Source organism: Lycorma delicatula, chromosome 2, assembly GCF_047948215.1.
Source record: "Lycorma delicatula isolate Av1 chromosome 2, ASM4794821v1, whole genome shotgun sequence".
Classification (NCBI taxonomy): domain Eukaryota; kingdom Metazoa; phylum Arthropoda; class Insecta; order Hemiptera; family Fulgoridae; genus Lycorma; species Lycorma delicatula.
The window spans coordinates 52,268,470-52,291,259 of NC_134456.1; the positions used below are offsets into that span (position 1 = coordinate 52,268,470).

General features: G+C 30.0%; 2 protein-coding genes across 4 annotated transcripts in view; both read left to right on the plus strand.

The window, feature by feature from the left end:
- Window positions 1–5: 5 nt before the first annotated feature.
- Window positions 6–2,196, plus strand: Pyroxd1 (pyridine nucleotide-disulfide oxidoreductase domain 1). Its single transcript, XM_075355298.1, has one exon. The coding sequence runs from the start codon at window positions 6–8 to the stop codon at window positions 1,437–1,439; it is 1,434 nt and encodes a 477-aa protein (XP_075211413.1). The 3' UTR covers window positions 1,440–2,196.
- Window positions 2,197–14,877: 12,681 nt separating this feature from the next.
- fok (fledgling of Klp38B) overlaps window positions 14,878–22,790 on the plus strand; it is a 111,284-nt gene continuing 103,371 nt past the window's right edge. For 2 of the 3 annotated variants that reach the window (XR_012755046.1, XM_075355301.1), the window contains exon 1: window positions 14,879–15,297. Coding sequence is in view for 1 of the 3 variants with exons in the window: in XM_075355301.1 (XP_075211416.1) it covers window positions 15,192–15,297 (106 nt within the window). In the remaining 2 variants the exon portion in view is untranslated. Of the gene's footprint in view, window positions 15,298–22,790 lie in introns of all 3 variants that reach the window. The other variant, XR_012755045.1, reaches the window with a different exon arrangement.

The following is a 22,790-nucleotide window of genomic DNA, read 5'->3' on the forward strand; positions in this document are numbered from 1 at the left end:
ATAAAATGGAAGAAGTGACTTTTATTATTATCGGCGGGGGGATCGCTGGTGTATCTTGTGCTGAAATTTTAGGTTATTTGTGTCCGAATGAGAAGGTTATACTTTTTACAGCATCACCTGTCATTAAAGCAGTAACCAATATTGTACCTCTTTCTAAAATGTTAGCTCAATTTGATGTAGTAGAAAAAAATCCAGAATCACTGACAGAATTTCAGCCATCATTAAGAATAATACACGACCCTGTTGTCAGTTTAAATTCATCAGAACATTTTGTTACAACTGTGTCTGGTAAAATGTTTAAATATAAAAAATTATGTATATGTAGTGGTGGTATACCAAATTTAATTTCGGAGAATGACTTTGTTATCGGTATTAGAGATACTGAATCCATACAGAATTTTCAGGACAGAATTAAATGTGCTCGTAGAATCGCCATTGTGGGTAATGGTGGTATTGCTACTGAATGTGTTTATGAATTAACTGATGTCGAAGTGATATGGATCATTAAAGATAACCACATTTCTGCACCATTTATTGATGCCGGAGCAGCAGAATTTTTCCAGCATAAACTATTAAAAGGTAAAGAAGATGGATGTGAGGCAAAGAGTTTTTGTAAAAGAAAAGTTTATACAGTTAGTAAAGATGGTGATATTAAGGGACGTGGAGCAGCCTTAGGTCCAGACTGGCATGCTGATTTTAATTTACAAGGTAGCTTACTATCAAAAGGCAAAGATGTTAAGGTAGAATATCAATGTGAAGTGAAAAAAATATTGAAATTTCATGACTGTAAACCTGAATTACAGAATAGTGAACCAGGATGGCCAGTTTATGTAGAATTAACCAACGGTAAAATTTATGGTTGTGATATCATAGTGTCAGCAACTGGTGTTATTCCTAACACAACACTTAGTATGGTTGATGATAAAGTATTTGAATTATCTATAGATGGTGGTATCAAAGTGAATGAAAAAATGGAAACTAATGTGGAAGATATTTTTGCTGCTGGTGATGTTTGTACACCATCGTGGGACTGTGCTCCTCATTGGTTTCAGATGAGGTTGTGGACACAGGCACATCAAATGGGATGTTATGCTGCTAAAACTATGGTTGCTTCTTTAGAAAATGAAACGGTTATGCAGGATTTCTGTTTTGAAATGTTTACCCACGTTACAAATTTTTTTGGTTACAGAGTTGTATTATTAGGATTATTTAATGGTCAGAAACTCAACAATGATTATACATGTCAAGTTAGAGTAACTCCTGGTGTTGAGTATATTAAGTTGGTAATGAAAGATGGCCGTATGCAAGGTGCTGTATTGATTGGTGACACTGATATTGAAGAAATGTGTGAAAATCTAATACTGAACCAACTGGATTTATCTACTATAGAAAATGATCTTTTAGATCCTGGTATCGATATAGATGATTATTTTGATTAAATACTCTTTCTGTTTCTCTTGTTGTTTAATTCATTTTTAAGCTTGTATTTTATGCAGTATCTTATTAATGGCCAAATTACCATGTTTTATATGTATTATTGCCTATATAGCAGATAAAATAATGTAAAATACTTTTGAGACTAGTTATTTTTCTGTTTATATTGTAATATGCTTTGACTGGTTAGACAGTTTGCCGTAAATTATAAGCATCCTTATATTTATGTTTTTAATTAATTTTTTTTTATGTCATATTCATATAAAATATCAGATTCATATAAAACTTGCTTACAGCTTATTTTTATAAAGGCATCTTTTTGTTCCATTAAATTAAGTTAGTGTAATTATAAGACCATTATCAGGGTGAACTATCAGATCACATCTTTTTTTTATAACATTATTTACAAAGAATAATTCTTGTTTTGTATCCACAAGTAACTATTTAAAATAATATAAAATATTTTTATTTTCATCAGTTAAGGTATTAGAACAAATATTTATATTTTCATTTGTGGAATGATTCATTGTTTTAAATATGTTTATTTACAAAATTAAAAGTATTCATGAAAAATATGCCATATAGTTAAAAGATTGGCTGAATCCATTAACATATATGCCTTTATAATAATTTTTTGATGTTGCTTTAAATAATGATTTGTTTTCATTAAAAATTATAAAATAAAGATTAATTTTATGAAATTTTTTGATGTTGCTTTAAATAATGATTTGTTTTCATTAAAAATTATAAAATAAAGATTAATTTTATGAACTTTTTTATTATACATATATTATCAATACTGTTTAATTTTTGTTATTTAATATAATTTGGCTTGTATGGTTCTTATTGCTGTGTAAAATCATGGCAAATATGGCTTCACCATCCAAAGAGGCCAAGATTAATCTACATAATACATTGTCCAAGATTCTTCTCTACTGCTTGTCAATCAGTGTGTGTCATTTAAAGATAAATATTGTTTTAAATTTACCATTCATTTCAGAAAATTTCTGTAAATTGTTCACTGTTCTTGTCACAATGTTCGTCATCTTGTTGACTGTCCTGAACAGTTCAAGGTTAAATACTTAGATGTGCAGATCTATTGGAGCAGGGTGTGATTGAATATTAGTTTGTAGTTGAGTTTTATACTTCTTATGTTATAAATTCCAATTATTTTACACTAATTTTCACCTTTTTAGTACTGATTTTTCTCTAGTGAGGTTGTGTTAAAACCTCTATAAGTTACTGTTCTCTGGAAACTACTTAATTTTTGAAGGAAAAAACATTTTTGTTTAATAGATTAAAGAAGTGATATATTGTCAGTGCATATACAATATGCTTTGACAATTTATAAATGTTAAGGCTGGTCAGATCAAAACTATTGACTAATAATCCCATGTGGATTAAAATTCCCCCATCTCCAAAGAGTTTGTAGTAGGATGGATGTCTTTCTCATCCATAAAATCTTAAGCTGTCCTTTGGGTAAGGTTATAATATTTTTTCTCTGATTATTTTTTTCAAATTGCAGCTGTAAATCAAAAAGAAGTACGATTCTATTAGTGTTTTCAAGTAATAGCACCTAAGCGAGTAAATTTCTGACTAAAAAAATTTTAATGGTAGGTTACAAATTAATCCTAGATTGTTTATGAATTGACTTTCTGAACCAAAGGAGTGCTTGAAAGCCCCTCTAGTTGTTCATTCTACCAGCAGTATCTGTAGGATGTATCTTGTAAAGACCAGGAATGGGAGGAGCATATTACTAATCAAAAATTTGTATTGTCTTTTATTCACTAGTAATTAGTACCTCATATAAATATATTTGAAATACTGCTTCAGATTGCTTTTATTTTTAGATACCAACCAGTAGTATCTGAGATACTACTGGTTGGTACTATGATCTTAAGATCAGGCTTCTTAAGGAAAACCATAGTTCATCCACACAATTTTTTTTGGCCTAAATTATTAACCAAACTTGCATTGTAGGGTGAATATCAAGCTCTTATAAATGTAGTGTTAAATTGGATGAAAATGTGTTGACTGCTTAATCTCAATCAGTCATCTATGATAAACCTGCCTTGTTGCAGAGCACTGCTCTGCAACAAGTCAGGTTTATTATACTTAAGTATAATAAAAACAGATATTATACTTAGTCTAAAAAAAAGAAAAAATCACTGAAGGATTGATTGCATTTTACTTTGGTTTTATCCTGTTTTTATGTGAAAATAAATATTTTAATTAATTATAGTTATTGTTGTAATACTGGGTTTTTCTTGATAAACAGACTTTTCACTGAACAGTAAATTTTTTAAATGTTAGAATAAATTTTCAACCATATATTTTAATATTATAGAATTAAGTAATACATACTTTTCTTTTTTTTAATGCCATTCTGGTTTTTTTTTTTATTTAATATGTATGGCACTGAAAGAGAAATGGATAAACCAAGCAATATTTTAAGATCCTAACTGTTTATTACTAGGAATGTAATGTTGATTTTGTGAAATTTTTCTGTGTTAACTTTATAAATAAGGTTGAAGTGATATTGATCTATTTTCAGTTGATGAAAAAATTCAGTATTAAAAATATCAAGATGTGTGTGTGTATATATATATATATATCTTTGACTGAAATTTTCCCTTGTTAACTTAAGAAAATATTATGTACCAGCTCTCCATCGCAGCTTTGCCTACACTATATGGTTACTTGCATTTCCCATAGCAGTCAGTTCTTTTATTTTATGTTCTTTAGTCAAGTAACCAGTAATAGGTGGAGCCAATCACATGTAGTTACAGTGGCTGTGTTGGTTGAGTCACAGCGCCATATGCCTTCATACCCCTTAAAAAATGAGAATTAAAATAAATCCTAAAATAGTTTTTAAATATTTATCTGCAGAGTATTTGCAGCAAGCCCAGATCTACTGAATATCTAGTTTACTATGTTTGGGATTGGGAAAATTTACAATCGTGTTCAAAATTTTTTTACGTTGCTTCAACACCCCTTTCAAGGTTGAATTTAAAAAATATAGTAATAGGTTTTATTGACATGAAGATTACACTCGCCAAAAATCAGGTTTATTTCTTCATTTGTTATGGAGAAAGTAAAAAAATAACAGACTTTTGATTTCTGAACTTCAAAAATTGTAGAAATAAATCTTTAGATATTCATATTAAGTTAACACACACCAAAAATTAAATTGATATCTACTTTCATTATTGAGAAATAAAAAAAAAAAATAATTCAGTTTTACTCGATATTAACCCATTAAACTTGGAATTTCAAAGTAGATTTTCTTAGTATTTAGTTACAATATAAGGAGAAAGTGTATACAAATTTTCATCAATTTATCTTCAGTAGTTTTTGCTGGGCGTTAATCACTCACATGTTATTTTTTATATATACATAAAATTCCACTCTCAGCTTCCCCTGAGATTATAATATAGCCAACCCATTTTCTAACAGTATTAAATTGATAGAACTTCCAGGTGTATGATATTTATTGTGGCATTTTGATTTTCTGGTAGCAGATGTATTGACTTTTCTGAATTACCAGTTCTGGAAAGTCCAACATATAATTGTCCATGAGAAAAACAGTCTGATTGCAAGTCAATACCAATGTGTTTGAATGTCTGGCCTAGTGCTTTACTGATTGTTATAGCAAGCGAAAGTTTTATGAGGAATTGTAACCTCTTGAATTGAAATGGTAAGTTTGTTGGGATCATTGAGATGTGGGTTATAAAATCTCCTATCTCCTGCAGCTGGACCTGTCAAAATAGTATGCTTGATGATGTGATTTCACATAGTTTTGATTTCCAACCTCATGCCATTTTATGACCTTGGAGGGTTAAGGTTTCGTAGTAAAATAATAATAACTCCCATTTTAGAATTGAGACTATGAGCTAGAAAATTGGTGGGATTAAGAGAATTCAAAAATTCTGAAAGCTAGTGGACTGCATCTTCAGTATTGTTTACAGAATCTACAGATCGATTTTCCTTTGCTTTGCCTTTCAACTTTTTCTAAATCATATTATTAATTTCTAATGCAGAAATATTTCAAGGAGTTAAGATAGATCTTTCGCAAAGCCACTCATGCGGTTTTTGTAAAAGCTTACTAATTTCTGGATAAATATTGGAAATGAGATAATCCATTGCATGCACAACAGTACCAATGTTTTCATCAATAGAATTGTAACCATCATTGTGAGAGAGTCCCATTTCCATTGTTTAGTAGTTGTTAGGAAAAGTTAGCATTCCCGCTCCCAAGATAAACTCTCACATTAGTTTTATGTTAATAGTAAGGACAAATTTCCATAAGGGTGTGATGATTTAAGGTATACCTGAACAACATCAGCCCTAGTTCTTCTCATGATGACAGACAGTGTTTGCTGAAAATCTCCAGCAAACCTGTAAGTTATACCACCCATTAATTTACCACATGATCTAATATCTCAAAGGGGTTGTTCAATGGCTTCAGTATGAACTCTGTGACTCATTGTGCATTCATACCACACTATAAATTTAGTATCTTGCAAAATTTGTCCAAGTGGACCATTTTTACGAATAGAACAAACAAATTTTTGCCCACATGCAACATTTAATAGTAAAAGTGAAATATGTATCTCTCCCACCACACATAAAATATCTTTACAAAAATATTTTCGAAACATTTCCCATATTATATTAAGTTGGGCAGGATGATAAAAAACTAATATAATTGGAAATAATTTTCTCAGTTTAGGCGAAGACTGACAAATAATGTGTCTTTCCAGTGATTATCATTTTCCAATAAGCCAAGTGCAGCGCAAGCAGCTTCATATGTTCAGTGTAGCACACCATCAACAGTTTTCAAGTAATCAGAAGATGTAGGTCCTTTAACATTATGCAGTAACATACACAGATGAAAGCATTCACTGGTTTGGATGAATTCTATATACTCTACCCAGAGCAGCATCCTTTTTGATTCCAGGAAATCCTTTAATGTCAGTTCCACGCTTTCTTCTACTAAACTTGTTATTATTATAGGTGTAGTATCTAGGAACTTCAGGATATAATAACAGTGTCTTAGTGAAGACATCAGACTGACAAAGCTCAAAAAAAGCAATAAGTGTAATCTTCTTTGGACTTTCAAGGACTCTTGAGATTTTGTTCAATGAAATAAATACATTGATAGTTTTCTATGTGAACAATAGTGGGATAATATAGATGTATTGGAAAGTCAGTAAATCACCAATCAGCCTCAGATGTATGTTAGCCTCAGCCTCAGATCTACCATTAATATACTGATTCAATTCAGCTCTTTGATTTTCAACTAAAAAAGTTGCTTAATCTGAACCTTTGGTAATGTATTTGCATGTATATTGAATCGCTTGCATGGAGTTGCAAAATTCAACATTTATGTGGGCATTAAAGCAATGTGACAGTATTGGACAATGTGGAACGATCCATTTATTATCAATATCAATTATGTTACCTTGCATGGTTGTCGTATGACCTCCATCCTCTGAACTTCTCCTGCAATAAGTAGGCTAACTATTATATGCAGTTTGAGTGTTGATAATGTACATTCAAGGATACTTTTTTGAATATTTTCTATTTATCATGCTTAGTGGTGACCTATTTATATCACCACATGGTCCATGACACATATGTTTACAAAACAATGACATATAACAGTGGGTCAAAATTTTTATCAGAGAGTTCAGCAGATATGATAAGATCAATTTCATCAGGTCTTATTTTAGTTGCTAACCATACCAGTACGTGACAATGAGGTAAGCCTAGTTTTTGCCACTGGACTCTTAGAACATAGCAGTTGACCAAACCAAACAGTTTTTTTTTTTTTACTAAGCGTAGGAGTCTTTTCATTTTCAAATGAAAAACTCTGGATATGATGTGTTTATTAGTAGATTTTTGGCCAGTGAATAATTGGTTTTTTATTTCTGGCCGTTTAGGATTGCACGTAAAAATTATAAATAAATCTGGACGTTCATGTTTAAGCACAAATGTCATAGCATCTTGAGATTTCATTAGTGAACCAGTGAAAATTGAAGGAAGTATGACATGTTGACCCATGTTGTTAGCATTGACACCAATGTCAGTGCAAAGTTTCACAGTATCTCGAAGTTGAATGTAGTCATAAACACGTAATTTTTTTTGGTTTTATGAATAAAGGCTAATCTTTTGGTGATCTTTTTGGCTAACATGGCAACACAATATTGATTAAATAAGCTTCTGTAATAATGTAAAATATTTTCAGTGTTATTGAACCTTTTCATAAGGATAAAATTACATGGAGGAAACTGTTTATTTTGTTCATTATTATTAAGCAGAATAGTTAGATAATAACCATCCTTACCCTTCAAAAACATAAAAGGTTATTGTAAAGGATCATAAGAGTGATAAATTTCAGACACATTGCATTTGACCGTCACAACAATGTAAGATTATATCTATAGGTCCTTTATCTTCATCAACCAGTAAAAAGTAACTTCATTAGTAGTTGGAGCATTACAGCAACCCCTATGCCGATTAACAGGTACACGATCAACATGAATTATTAATTTAAAATCTTCTGTGTTACCCAAAGGTGTGTTGTCAATACTATTTAAATTCTCTGATCAAATTATTATGTTCCAGCAAAACTTGCTGGAGTGCTTTTAGTTCCCTGGAATAATATTAGTACAAAGAGAAGTTTAATCAGCATCAGAAAGGAAGTAAATATGTAAAAACTGGTGATTGACACCAGATGCTATTAATAAACTTCCTAGGAGATTGTGAACTTGACCTTGAATTTTAAACGTAGGCATAAAATTTCTTTCTATAATTTGTTTAGCACTGAAAGAAGTCAGTTGAAATAAAGTGTATTTTCCAAAATTATTGAGAAAATGTTTTGACAAAGGATGAGATGCTAAAACTAAACTGTTTATTGGTTCTGGTAGTTCATTAAGTGTAGGAAGTGAAACTTTGCCACCAGAAAAACACATGCCAGACGCTTCATCTTTCCATTTTTTTTTCAAAACAATGATTGCATATTTTAATCATTGCTCCAATTTGTAAATCTTTACTATTAATGTAATCCAAATGAGGAACATATTCAAAACCTGATCCAAAATTTAAAATGACTTTCCTATATTGTATTGCATGGTAAAAATAGATCTTCACATTCTACCATAGTCTCATGTAGACATTCGCATGACATCTGTAGATTTTCTACCAATATTATGTCTCTTCATTTTGGCATGATTTTAGAAAAATAACTCAACAAATACCGCCAAAATAAATAGATAAATAAATAAATAAGAATAATCAAATATTTATCACTGAACAGATATTGCCAAAATCATCTCTATAAAAAATGATTGTGCGTGGGTTTATTTGTCATATGTGCTCACATTTTTATTTTAGCTTTCATTGGTGCCGAACGAACCAATGGTGGTGTGCTAGGCGGCTGCACACAACTCCCTCCGTGCTAAAAGCAAAGCTTTATTTATTTTACGCTCTCTCCTGCTTGAAGCAGTTCATTGTCAATTAATTTACAGATTAATTTGTAAGCATAGATTATTTTTATTTACTTATTATTATTTATTAATAAAAGATAGGGATTATTAATTAATATTAAGCAGTAAAAAAAAAAGATTCTTTATTTAGTATGAGCCATTGCACATTGCTGCTACCACGATTTTATCCCACCAGAAGCAGTCCGTTGTCAGTTAATTTATAGATTATATTTAATTTTATTTCTAACCATATATTATTATTATTTAATTTTATTACTAAAAGAAAGAGATTATTAGTTAATATCTACCAGTAAAAAAAAGGATTCTTTATTTAGCGTTGAGAGAGCTGTTGCACACGACTTCTGCTAGAAGCAGTCCATTGTCAATTAATTTACAGATTATTTTATTTAATTTCTAAGCGTAAATTATTTTTATTTACATTTTATATTTGTATTTTTATTTACTTATTATTTATTAATTTTATAAATTTGATTAATTAAATATTTATCACTGAACAAATACCGCCAAAATAGATAAATAAATTTAAATAATCAAATATTTATTGCTTATCACAGAACCAATTTATCATATTTCCTGAGAAAATGAATACAACTGCATATATCAAAAAAACAAATTAAAATTGTATGATATTCAACAATTAACAATTATCAGCAGCTTACACTTGTATGACTAAGTGGACTGAATTTAGTGCAATATGTCAGTCACCTAGCATAGAGCCAGTATACTATTAAAAATTCTGAACGCAACATATCCGCCATGTAGTGGAGAGTCAACTTACTACGTATGAAGAAATTATCTTTTTAACGTGTTTTTTAATTGTTGTTTTTAATGTTTTTTTTGAGATGAAATCTATAAACCTTCTCAGTTATGCCAAGAAACATGGGTAAAAATTTGTTTGTGATTGATCACATAGTTTTTTGTTTATCCCAAACAAAAAAAAAACCCTTTATATAATAGGATAGATAATGTTATTATTCTCCTGGTTATATGTTACTACGTAACAGATGTATTTATAAGGGTTGTTATATAATAGGTCAAGGCTTCTGCAAACACCGACATTTCATGATCCCCAGAGTATAAAAAAATGTAAAAATACCCATAGGAATTTCTAAAAGATGCGTACATATATATATATATATATATATATATGTGTGTGTGTGTGTGTGTGTGTGTAATAAAAATGGAAAAATTACAAAGCTAAAAGACAAAAACATTAGATTTAAACAAAATACAGAAAAACGACAAAATACAACAAAGAGGGTGTTTACAGATGAAGAAAAGAAAGCAAAATCTGAACGGATGAAGAAATACTGGGCAGCTCGGAAGAGTAATATAACACGCTTTTCTCAGAAAAGATTAACTAAAATTGACTTAAGTGGTCCCATATTGGCCGTAAAAGCATAATAATAATAATAATGTGTGTGTGTGTGTGTGTTGGCCTGTATTTTGATTGATATCTCTTGACTGTATCAGTGTAAATTCTTTGAAAATAATTTAAAAAAATGTTAAATATGTATATGATGGCATTAAATTTTGGACAAAATTAAAAATGTGGCTGGTAGATTTTCCATTTTGAATTTTTGTACAGTGTTCATAGGAAATTGAGCTTAACTACAATGAAAGAAGCTTATAAAGTTATTCAAAATTCCAAAGTTTTAAATCAGTCAGATCAGAGGTGGAGGGATATTCAACATTATTTCTAAATAGTTTTTGCCACATATCTAAAAATCCATTGAATAAAAAAGTTGAAGTTTGCCACAAATATTTGGTTATATGTTTACCAGCTTTGGCCTGACTGTCAACCTCATCGGACAAGGAGTTCATGGTACCATATTGTTTTTTTTTTTTTTTTTTTCCTTGTCAGTATTAACTATATAAAGTATTCCTGAAGGTCTTGGCCAAACTTAAAGGACTGATTCAGGACTCAAAATAAAAAAAGGACAAATCTTCCTACTTTTTCTGTTTCTCTCTGTTCGCCATTTTTTTTTTTTTGTTTTATTTTTTAAATTAAAATTTGGCGCATATGTACCCAACAACATCTTCTACAAAATAAATGTTTGAAAATTTTACCTTTGGAAGTTACTAAATAGCGGCTATTAAAACTTTTTAATCATTAGCAGTTCTGTAAATATTAATTTTATCAAATTACATTTTATTAGATAAAATGTATTTGAAATCCATATATGTTTTAACATTATGTTTTATGAAAATCTGTAAATTAAGAGAGGGAATTTTTAAATATTTTTTTTATTGTTCATATTTTAAGACATTTTTATTTTTTTATTTTCTCAGCAATATTATAAATTTGTAAAGAAAAAATTGATACTTGCCTAGCAGTATCATTATTGTTATTATAATACTTATGTTCTGTTTAAAAAGTATATTATTTTTTAATATACATATTTATTATTTAGAATGGTAAGCATTTAGAATAAAGCATCAAAATTGATTGTCTTTTTTTATATTAATACATCTATTATAAATCCTTACTTATTTATGTAAGGACTTAAAATAAATTAACCCTTATAATACATTTAAGTACTAAAATATAAATATCTTTAAAAGATAAAAATGTAATATTTTAAAATACAGCAGAAACCCAATGATTTGTGAAATTCAAACATTTTTTTACTGAAAATGTTTGTAGTTAATCGCCCTATTCTTGTTTACTTATTTTACCATTATACATTTAATCATACAGTTAATTCTTTTTTTTTTTTGTCTTCAGTCATTTGACTGGTTTGATGCAGCTCTCCAAGATTCCCTATCTAGTGCTAGTCGTTTCATTTCAGTATACCCTCTACATCCTACATCCCTAACAATTTGTTTTACATATTCCAAACGTGGCCTGCATACACAATTTTTTCCTTCTACCTGTCCTTCCAATATTGAAGCAACTATTCCAGGATGCCTTAGTATGTGGCCTATAAGTCTGTTTCTTCTTTTAGCTATATTTTTCCAAATGCTTCTTTCTTCATCTATTTGCCGCAATACCTCTTCATACAGTTAATTCATAATTACTATTTTATTGAATTATATGCCTTTTGTTTTACAATATTGAAACTATTTTCTTACCTTATTTATACTTTCTTATCAAAGCAGTTATTTGTTTCAATTTTTTAAACAAGTATTGGTGCCAACTTGGATTAATTTATCAGATGTCCACTCTAGGTAATTACAAATTGTATTAGTGGAACAGTCTATTACATTTACCCATTTTTTTGTATGAGAACTTTTGACATTAAATCGCTTGTCTTTATCTGAAGTAAGGAAATAAAGGTAACAGAGTTTCATGTTTGATACTAAAAGTAAAAGATGTAAACAACTTCTAAATATATAAAATTTATTTGAGGTAAATGATAAATTATTATTCTAATCTGAAACACCGTAATTGCTGTTAATAAATAAATATTCCTTACCCCAAACACTTCTAAGCTACCTTCCAAATTCAGTAAATGTATGTTTCCCCTGTACATGTTATTGAGTGGCCAGTTTATTTTTTAATTAGTTATTTTTCTGAATAAGCCAAATTATATAAATAAATTTAATTTAATTTTTATTCTTCTGTTAAGCAGTTGTGAACATTCTCTAAATCACAGGATCCTAATTCAGTAAATTTAACTCTTAGGCTGCATATATTCATATAACTCTGACAATTCATCTGATTTTCTTATTTTTTTTTTACGAATACAACATTATTAAGTGTAGTTTTTTCCTTATGAAATAATAAATATAGGCAAATCTATTATATCAATAATTAATTCTTATGGAAGGAAACTTTTTAATGTTTGTAATTTCTTGTGATAGTGAATTACAATTTTATTGTTTTTTTTTGTATTCATGCAGATTTATATTTTTTTAATGTTGGAAAATTGTTTATATTTAAAATTACTGATTAGTAGTTTGAACCTTTTAACATGAGAAGGATTCCTGTTCAGCTGAATTGAGTGTTTCAGAATAATGCAAGCAAAAAATATAGTTGGAGAATTTTTTAGTTAAAAAACATTTTTAAACACATTAAAAGAGGTAGCATATAGTTATGCTACCTCTTAAAAGAGATGACATTAAAAGAGGTGTATAGTTATCATATGATCACAACTAGTCCTTGGCTAGATGTATCTGTCTTTTTCCTGGGTAGAAATAAGATATTCATAAGTCAGTCGTCAAATCTCTTGCAAAGGATCTTAAAATTTTGATTAAGAATAAATGAAATAAATACTTGCAGTTTTATTAGTGTTCTTATTTTATGGAAATGAATCCTTAAACGTATATAATATTCACTGATTGTTGCTATTGATGATAGATAGGGAAACACTTTGGTTTTATTGCTATATTATTTCACGTGGTTCAAAAGTGATGTTATACAATATTATCATGTTATAAAATAATAATAATAATGTTAAACAAAATAATTCTTCCAGAATAAATATGGTTAAGTCATTCTAAACCAAAGCAGCATGTTAGACTTCATCTTGATAATTTTCTTATTACCTTAAAAGCACCTACTGCCACTGTTTGTTTATTAGGTATTGTAATCATAATGGTTTATGTGACATGACATGAGTTACAAGTCTCTCAAAAATGCCATATCTATCCTTTCCTAAGATTTCAGGGAATCCACTTACAGACTACAAGCTACCTACTACTTTATTAATAATAATGGGGAAAACTTATTAATATTTTACTTTTTAATATTTAATTTTAATATTTTATTTTCTTATTAATATTGTGCATTTCCAGTTGACCATTGTATACAGGTATTTTTCAGCCTCATGACATCTTTCTGTGTCCAACGTAGAAACTAGCTGTACAATGAACATCATTACTTAAAAAGGAAGCAGTGTATTTAACAGAATCTATAGAAAAATTATTTTTAACTATATCGTAATAATTTTGCTTTAATTTATTATGTTTCAATGCTGAAGCACTACATCTGCTGTTATGATTAAACTTGTTTACTTATGTACCAGATTTAACTTAGTTTGTCAAGATGTATTGAGGCCTCAGAATTTATTATTTCTTAAATAAGAAAAAACCCAGTCTGAAATTGAAATACAACTTTTATTGAAAGCATCTCATTCGTATTTAATGTTTTGCGCTTGATGAAGAAAAAAGCACATTTGTATTCATAATATTTAAATTCCAAATGAGCATTTTCTTTTAATTCAGAACTGAAACAGTGTCTGTGAAAATAGTTAATAGCAACTGCCTAAGAAAACTTTAAAATTGTTATTTTGTGCAAAAGTATACTTTTTTTTCTACAGGCAAAAAGTAAAGAAATCAAGTTCATTATAATTTTTTAAATTTGAAGAAAAAAGATTGAAATTTGTTCGGAAACAAACTCTGACAGGCATTTTTTTTATAGCAGTACGTGTTCAAACCCTCGTTTATGGCAATATGCAGGTAAGCGTACTGTCTACATGGGTTTGAACATATATTTTATGTATAAACATGTGCACGTTATGAAAATTAAATTAGTGTAGATCTTGAACCAGTTGGCTGCATTAATTACACCCATATGTGGATTTTTTTAATTTTTATTATCTTAACGTAGCCTTGATGTTTGAGATATTAATTACCATTGTTAAAAAATAAAGTAAAACAACGGTAATAGAGATGCTTTGTTTAAGTTTAATATTAACAGCTCGAGTAAATAAGTACTGAAATGTAATTATAAACAACTGTGTATATCAATGCTTTAAATAAGGAAAACTAATATGTTAATAATCTGACTTGTTTATTTAATAACATTTATAAAGCAATAAAATGTATTTATTTATCCTTTTGGAGGATTGTAAGCAGCGCAATATTCCATTGCAAGGAGCGAGTTTTTTACCCAGCACTATGATGACGGCGTGAGTGACGTCACGAGTCCCTGCGTTTGTTAGTACTGGATTGGTGGGGGCGAGTTACGTCTACAACACGATGGTTTCAGTTTTTACTCATTCAACAACGTACTCTTGCCCGTTCAGCGTTAGCTTTTGACTCGGCGCTTAATACCAACTGCGAAATTAAATTTCATTCATCATTTTTTTTCATGTGTTATTAATACACATTAAAATTATATTCACCATACAGTTTTTAATCAGTATTATTAATTAATATTAGTTTTTATTTTTTCCTTTATTCTTAATGTGTCGTTGGGTGTAAACATTAAAAAACCACTCGTCAGGAGGGGTGGTCGGAGTGTATGTACGAGTATAAACTATAATATTTTAACCTGGAGATTTATTTCTGAAAGAAAGAATGGATCTAATATACATGTCAGACGCAATGGCATACCAGACTGCCAGAGGGCCACTGTCCTATTATGATAGGTCATGGGACCAGAAAAATACAAAGAAAACACAAGGTATGTTTACAGAAATAATTTTACTTATTTCAAAATTACGTTATTATTTTAATTCTACAGTATTTTTTCCTGCTTGTAATATGCACGCGTACACATAGAAATGGGGGAAAGTGATAACTTATATTCATATGTTTTATAACTGTTTCGTTTATTACTACGGCATTAATTTTGTGTAGTTATTTTAGATTATAAATTTTTTTATGTGACTTAAGTTACCCTTTCAGATAAACTTGTTGAAAAAAATCGAGAGAATTTTATTGAATTCTTTTATAAATTCAAACGTAGATAAATAATTATTGTATAGTTGTAATTTAAAAACTAGACAAACTTTCGTTCAAAACTCACAAAAGTGTTTCATTTAGTAATTTTTCGAATTGTTTTTGTCATAATTTCTTTAAATGTGAAAACTCTCTTAACAAACTTTCCCCGACAAGAAAACAACAAAAAGACAACCTGTTTACGCAAAATCGCGGTAGAAGTGTGCTTGTTTGGAATTTCAAAAACCTTTTTCTTAAAGTTATTTAAAATGTTATTTACTTTAATTTTTATCCCTTGAAAGTTTGTTGCAAGACGCGTTCACTGAATTTTTTTAAAAAGAAAGTTAATTTTCTTAGAGGCAGAAATTGTCTCTCCGTGTGAAAATGTAAAAAAAATTGTACGTAGTTTGTTACAATTGATATTTAAAATATTATTTCTTATTGCATGCCCGTTGAAATAGTTTTTCTATAATAATGTTCGCAGCTCGATCAGGATATTGAGAGATTGACAATTGAAAATTTATAATTACAATTTATTAGTTAAGAACATGAGTAAAACAAGACAAATCAATAATAATAGTAAACAACAGTCGTAAAACAAATTAAAAAAGTATAGTAATCACAATAATAATAATAACAGACAAAAAAAATTTCACAATAATATTTATAATATGGCAACAATAATAATATTAAATGTCAATAATAAACAAAATGATCATAAATAATACTCTTAATAATAGTAAACGGAGATACATACAAAACAGAAAATACATACATACAGTACTCAGGATTTATTCACTGGTAGATAAATAGAATGGATAAGCAGAATTTAGTCCCATTCAGAAAAGACATTAGCATGACTACTAGTCTTAAATCTTTTAACCACTAGTCGTGTATTAACAATACATAAGACAAGTATAAAGTTCTTTTACTGCAAATACCTTTGTTCGCAAATAAAACTATCCTAACAGTTTATGAATTAAATTTAGAACATTGTATCTTTTACTTGTAGTCTTACAGTAACTCACCGAACCATTACTTGTGACGTTACCTTAGTTCCATCGAACCTGCACTCGAAATTCTCTCCTTCACTGACTTCAATTGGTATTCCCCGGAGTAGCGGTTTTCAGTCGCGGAAATGTCTTGGTGAAAACGTTCACCGTGTTCGTCACTTACGTCTCAGAGTTTGTCCGGGAAAAAATCCAGATGTGAGTGGAGGAAATCTATTTTCAAAGGCATATTGAAGTAAGGCCCTTGTATGAAGTAAGAAGTTGATTAACAATATCGTAATTGTCGGATTTTTGTTTGCCGAGAACGTCTGTGAAGCCCAAGCTGCACTTCTACGTTATTTAACATTGAATTAAATGAACTCTCTTAATTGAGGACCAGCAAATATTCCTTCCGGAAATTTCTGCCTGATGTACAAAAATCCGGGACTATACTTCTTTTGCTTTTACAAAATTTTACATTAGTCGTAGCTTGATATGGAGAGTTTTTTCCACTCTTTGGTAACATAATGTTTATCCCTAGCTCGGCTGTCCAATTCGCAAAGAAAACACGTGTACTTAGTACAGCCTAACTGCATGCGTAACAGAATCGTTATAACTTTCAAATCGCCACATATGTTCCAGCTATGTTTTTTATAATTTAATTTTTCAAGAACGTTTTTTATCACATTGTATGTCTCTTTGAAGTTAATACCATAAGCGTTTGATATCGAAGGATATTTGTTACAGTAGTGTAGTAGAACCATTTTTAAGCTATAGTGGGACGAATCTATGAAAAGGCGCAGTTCTCAGGTTTATGAACTTGACCTAAGTGCTTATCACCTATAAACTCATCAGTATTTGTACAATAAACCAAAGTATTTTCATTATAAAGTACTGAGAAAGTTCTTTTTGTCGGCTCCTAAAGACCGAATTTTTGTATTTTTTAAAGTAAATTCCAACCTTGCAGTCTTGATCCTAACGGTTGAGCTTGATCTTTTGATAAATTTAAATCCCTAAACAAGTCATTTAATTCACCTTGTGGTATAAGATGTGGCTTATTGGAAGATAGTTCAAAATCATTGTTGTCTTCTTCAGTACTGCCTGATTCTTCAGAGCTGCTTTCGAAATATACATTCACAGGTGGCTCAGGAACCGTTCACCCATCCTCTTAAATATACAGAAGAGCCCACGTCTTCTTCTGATCATCAATTTTACACTGAAAATACAAATGATGCTTTTTTAATTAAAGGTGTAATGTTTTTTCTATTTGATTTTACGGTAAACTCACTACATACATAACAAAAGGCATCCACATCGTTAAAACAATTTCGAGGCATTATGACACTGCACTGTTAACAAACTTATCAGCAATAAGATTGAACAAAATTAATTCGCTCCTAAATCCAGCGCTTAATACAAACAACAACACAGCTATGTTTTCAGCTACATGTTTTTGACCTGCAAAGGTCAAAAATGATGATTAATCTTGTCCATGAAGGCTCACTCGTTAGTATTAGATATGATGTCATAATATGTGACTTTAATATGATTTAATTATTTCTCTAGTATTATTTATTTATAGCTTACAAATTATGTTAACAAAGTTAAACAATAAAAAAATGAGCTAACAAAATACATTGTAGGAATTTAAAATTCTAACTATACGTTAAAAAATGAAAAAAATTAATAAGAATTTCAAAATTTTTCAAAAATGGTGGGTAATGGAAAGATTCAGAGTTCATATTCGTTATCAGCATCAAAAAACAGATTAAAATCATGTTTCGCATGTTTGGAAACAAAAATTATGTTTATCAGTGCAATCTGTGTTTAATAACGCTCTCCGGATTAAATAACTCATCAAATTAGAATGTTATCTATATAAGTTTACTATTGAAATTTAAAGTTCAATATATGTATACTTTTCTTGTAACCGTGTATGTATGTATGAAGAATATTTTAATACATTCAATACTACATTTATTGTTATATGAAGCCTAGGTACCACAAAAATATATACTCAATCTTCAGTAAAACAGAAGTGATCAGTTCCTTTCCGATTTAGTTATGTGCATTACAACTAATGACCGGTTTATTATCCAGATGAAGTATGTACAGTTTTTATACAATATATTCAGACTACAAAATTTAAAACGAATTTTTTCCGGTCATGAACTCATGTGCTACGTGTATATACGGTATAAATTACGAGTATATAGGATTGTGTGTGTATATATTTCGTAATTATTAGATTTTTTTCTTTTACAGTACTAAAAATTAAATATTTTACATAAATACCATTTTTTTAAGTTATTACCTTGCAGTACCCCAAGCTGTTACAGGTAGATTTTTAATTTTAATTACGACTATTATGTAAGAGTAGTAATAAAAAAAAAGTAGAATAATTGGAAATTTTTTAAAACAAAAGTTGCAGAAATATGAAAAAGAAAGATACTTTATAAATTTAAATAAATACTGGTTAAAAAAAATTTAATTTATTAATTTGTAAAATTAATTTTTTACCATTATTTATATAATTTTTTTATAATTATATATATAATTATAATTAATATAATCTTTATATTTGAAATTTCAATCCTCTCGTTAGTTCGATTGATTACGGTTATGTGGCAGTTTGAAATAAACGTCAGTGATATCACTTAGCATTCGTGAAGCCTATTTGATCAGTTCCAGTCTTACAGAATCAGAGATCATACTGTTTTTACTTTTATTATTGTTTCATTTCTTTTATTTTCTATTCTTAATGTGTATGCTACAATCTGTTCATCTTGTGAACAATAAGTAGCCCATGGCCAATGATATATGACATGTACGAGTAAATGAGGTGTAAGTCTTGCACAGAGATGTGTGGTTAATTGTACTCCAACCACCAAATTATGCCGATTACCACTCTAGTATCCAAATCCAAATTAAAGCAATTTCCCTTTAATAAAATTTGAATCTTTTCACTTCAAAAATCAGCTGTTCAATAAACCTTTACATGACCACTAGATCAACCTGGAGTGAGTTCATTGTTTTATAATACAGTTATTTATTACCAACGCAACTATTGATAAAGATAGGCTGAGAATGAGCTTTATTCGTAACGGTGATTTGGTACCATTTGATATTATTTTCTCCTTTCACTGCTGCGTTTTTTAAATAAAATAAGACATGTCTGTTATTTTTTTACTTTCTTTACGAAGTAAAAGAAGTATTGTGATCGCGAAAAATTTCGGTTTCCAGATTTCAACGGAAATATCCATTTTGACTAGTTCCGGCGTGACATTTGTATGTACGTATCTCGCATAACACAAAAACAGCCCTAGAATCTTGAAATGTTGGATTTAGAACTGTTGTAACACCTAGTTGTGCACCTCCCTTTTTGATTGCAATTGAATGGACTGGTCCAAAAAAAGCCTATAATCAAAAATAAATTGGATTTTGCAGTAATAAATCCTCATTGAGAGCTCTGCAACGAATATTATAAGTGGTACTTATTTTCATTGGTTCCAGAGTTACAGCCAAATAAAATTTTAATTAATGAAATATTTGTGTCTTAGGGGAAGGCACATTGGTTCGAATCAGTCTTAATCTCGTTTTTTTAACTTTATTAATAATTATTAACTTATGATTGTAAAAAAAGTGATTTAAAATTGTATGTACTTTTTTTTTAAATGTGTATATGTAATTTAATAGGCGTACAAGGAAGTCAAGTGGTACCTAGATCAAATTTTTCGTCTTATTGAGATAAGTCGCGTATACAGAACTTAAATACTACGGGTGTTTTGGTCCGCCCACATGCAAGAGTGGAGGGGTCGAAGCTCCCCGATGATGGTATAGAGAACTCTCGAGGTGTGAGAGAGTCGCAGAAAGCGAAGAACGTGCCCAATGCACGTCTGGAGCTTGTAGAATAAGGCCGGGGAGGGTAGCAGCCCAGAAGAGGAGATCAGCTTGTCTCAATGAGCCCATGGGGAGACCCCGATGGGACGCCCCTTGGAGGCGAGACAGAGAGGGCAGAGACTGCTGCCACGATACTCCGAGACGACCGTGCAGTGCCTAACGGTGGGCGCCGTTAGGCAACGGTCTCTTGGGGGGGGGGGGGGGCAGTTGAGAGGAGTTATAGTCTAGGCTGTAATATATACGCTCATTAGTAACATTTAGTGGAACCTGTGCGAGTCCGACACTACCCCATTTATGGGGCGTTCGTAAGTAGCATTTATCCGACTCGCCGGAAAAAAAATACTGTAGCATGAATAGGTCAGACGTATGATGAGACGCCATCTTTATCTTTACCTCCACTATCTTGGGTTTTTTTTTTAAAACGTTCGTTTTTATGGGGTATAAAAATAGTTTGAGGTAATAAAAAATTAAACGGCTCATTATGAACTAGTCGCATATTTATCCCATTCGGATATTTTACTACTTGTAATACGGCTGTTTGCTTTATCCAACACACTTCATCTCCCAGAGATTTGAAATTTGGCAAAAGATTGTTTCTTTACAAAGTAGATACATCAATAAAATAAAAAGCTGGGCGTTTCCCTTAGTATTTCCAAAAAAAAGATAGATTTTCCATCTACAAAATTATTTGTTTCCTTAATTATTAAATCCTTAAATTGAACGGTATTTTGATCTTGTAAAGTTTCATTAGATTTATTTTTATTAAAATAAAAAATTTGATTACATAATTTACAGGTAATTATCTTTGTCTCGTCCCATAACGAAAGGTTTAGGGTCATTTTTTTTTGGATGTTGTTCATCATCAAGAATAATTAACTTCATAAGAATATGAGATTACAAGTTATAAAAATCTGTTTATAAACGGTTAGTGTTTTGAGTTATCAGCCTAACGCCACTAATAACCAAATTCTTACATTTCGTAGCCGCCGTAGTCATGTCCTCCTAATATCTCAGATTTTGAACAAATTTTGGGAGCCTAGAAAATTAGAGGTAAGATCAAAGTTGCGTTAAATTTAGTTCGTGTGGAGTTTTAAACGGGTTATTTTTATTTTTTCATAAAAATATATTTCCTGACTCATCCTGAAAGTAACTTACCGGTACTCATCTATTACGTGAAAGGGATCTGAAAAAAAATCCAAAATATGTTAAAAATTTAGGTCAAATTTCCTACCAAAGTTTTAACAACTGTTATTTACTACGCACTTTCTCTACAGGTGTGCAGTTGTTGAGATAGACCTTGGCCTCGCAAATTACCTCCACTCCTGCCTAGCATCCACCTTCTCCTATCAGTTTTTTATCAACATCGTCCTAGGAAATCTTTCACATTCTTTATCAGGTTTTTCCCCAACTTTTTTTGCGTTCGTTTTCTTGGTCCTGTCGGTATAACCAAGTTTTTGAAAAATGTAGGGTATTTTATTGTTTAATTTCGTTCAATACGATGTCAAAGTTCCATAAATGAAAGATTACAAACAGCCGATTACGTAACCATATCTGCCGATTAGAGCATTTTTTGATATTTAATTAATTAACCTTGTAAAAGTTAATGCATCCGTTAATTTTCAACAACCAACTTCTTACCTACATCTTTTAAAACATGACAGAATCGTCTGGGTTCGAGTTCACAGTTTGTTATTTATGGTACTTTTAATTCTTGTCCTGTAGAATCGTTTCTTAAAATCAGCCCTTTGCAAATTAACAAATAATAATTAGGATCAAACCTACACGTAATACACTTGAATTACCTAACGTGTTTAAAAACTTTTATTTAAATAATTTTGATCCGTTGTAATTTTTCAGCAATATGCATCGATAGTTTTTTGAAGTTACCCTTACCCGTTGCTAGATTGTTAAAATTCCTGGGGTAGTTTTTCAGCTGAATGTTTTTTGCGAGAACGTATTCTTTTTGTGTAAATCATCAGATACGGTTTGAAACTTTTGTTCAAAATTCCAAAAATTTCTAATTTTCTTTTCTTTTTTTTTAAGTTACTGGATCATTTAAATTACACAATTTTTTCCGTTAATGGCAAGGCGGAGATCGTATTTTGATGAAAAATATTTAAGATTACAGTCCTAAATAGTTTACCGGTTGAAAATAATTGACTTAAAGCTTAACATTGAAAATTTTACTGTGATTTTTATCTTTAAACATTTATTTATATCTATTTTATTATATACAGTATCACTTATAGTGAAATCGGATATAATAACATATCGAATATAATGACCAAAAACTTGTCTGTTGGTTAGTTTGGTATGCTTTTAATGCGAAAGTACAGTATGTATATTT

Excerpts from the sequence above, each read along its gene's own strand:
- Pyroxd1 (XM_075355298.1), top strand. The coding sequence starts at position 6 with ATGGAAGAAGTGACTTTTATTATTATCGGCGGGGGGATCGCTGGTGTA.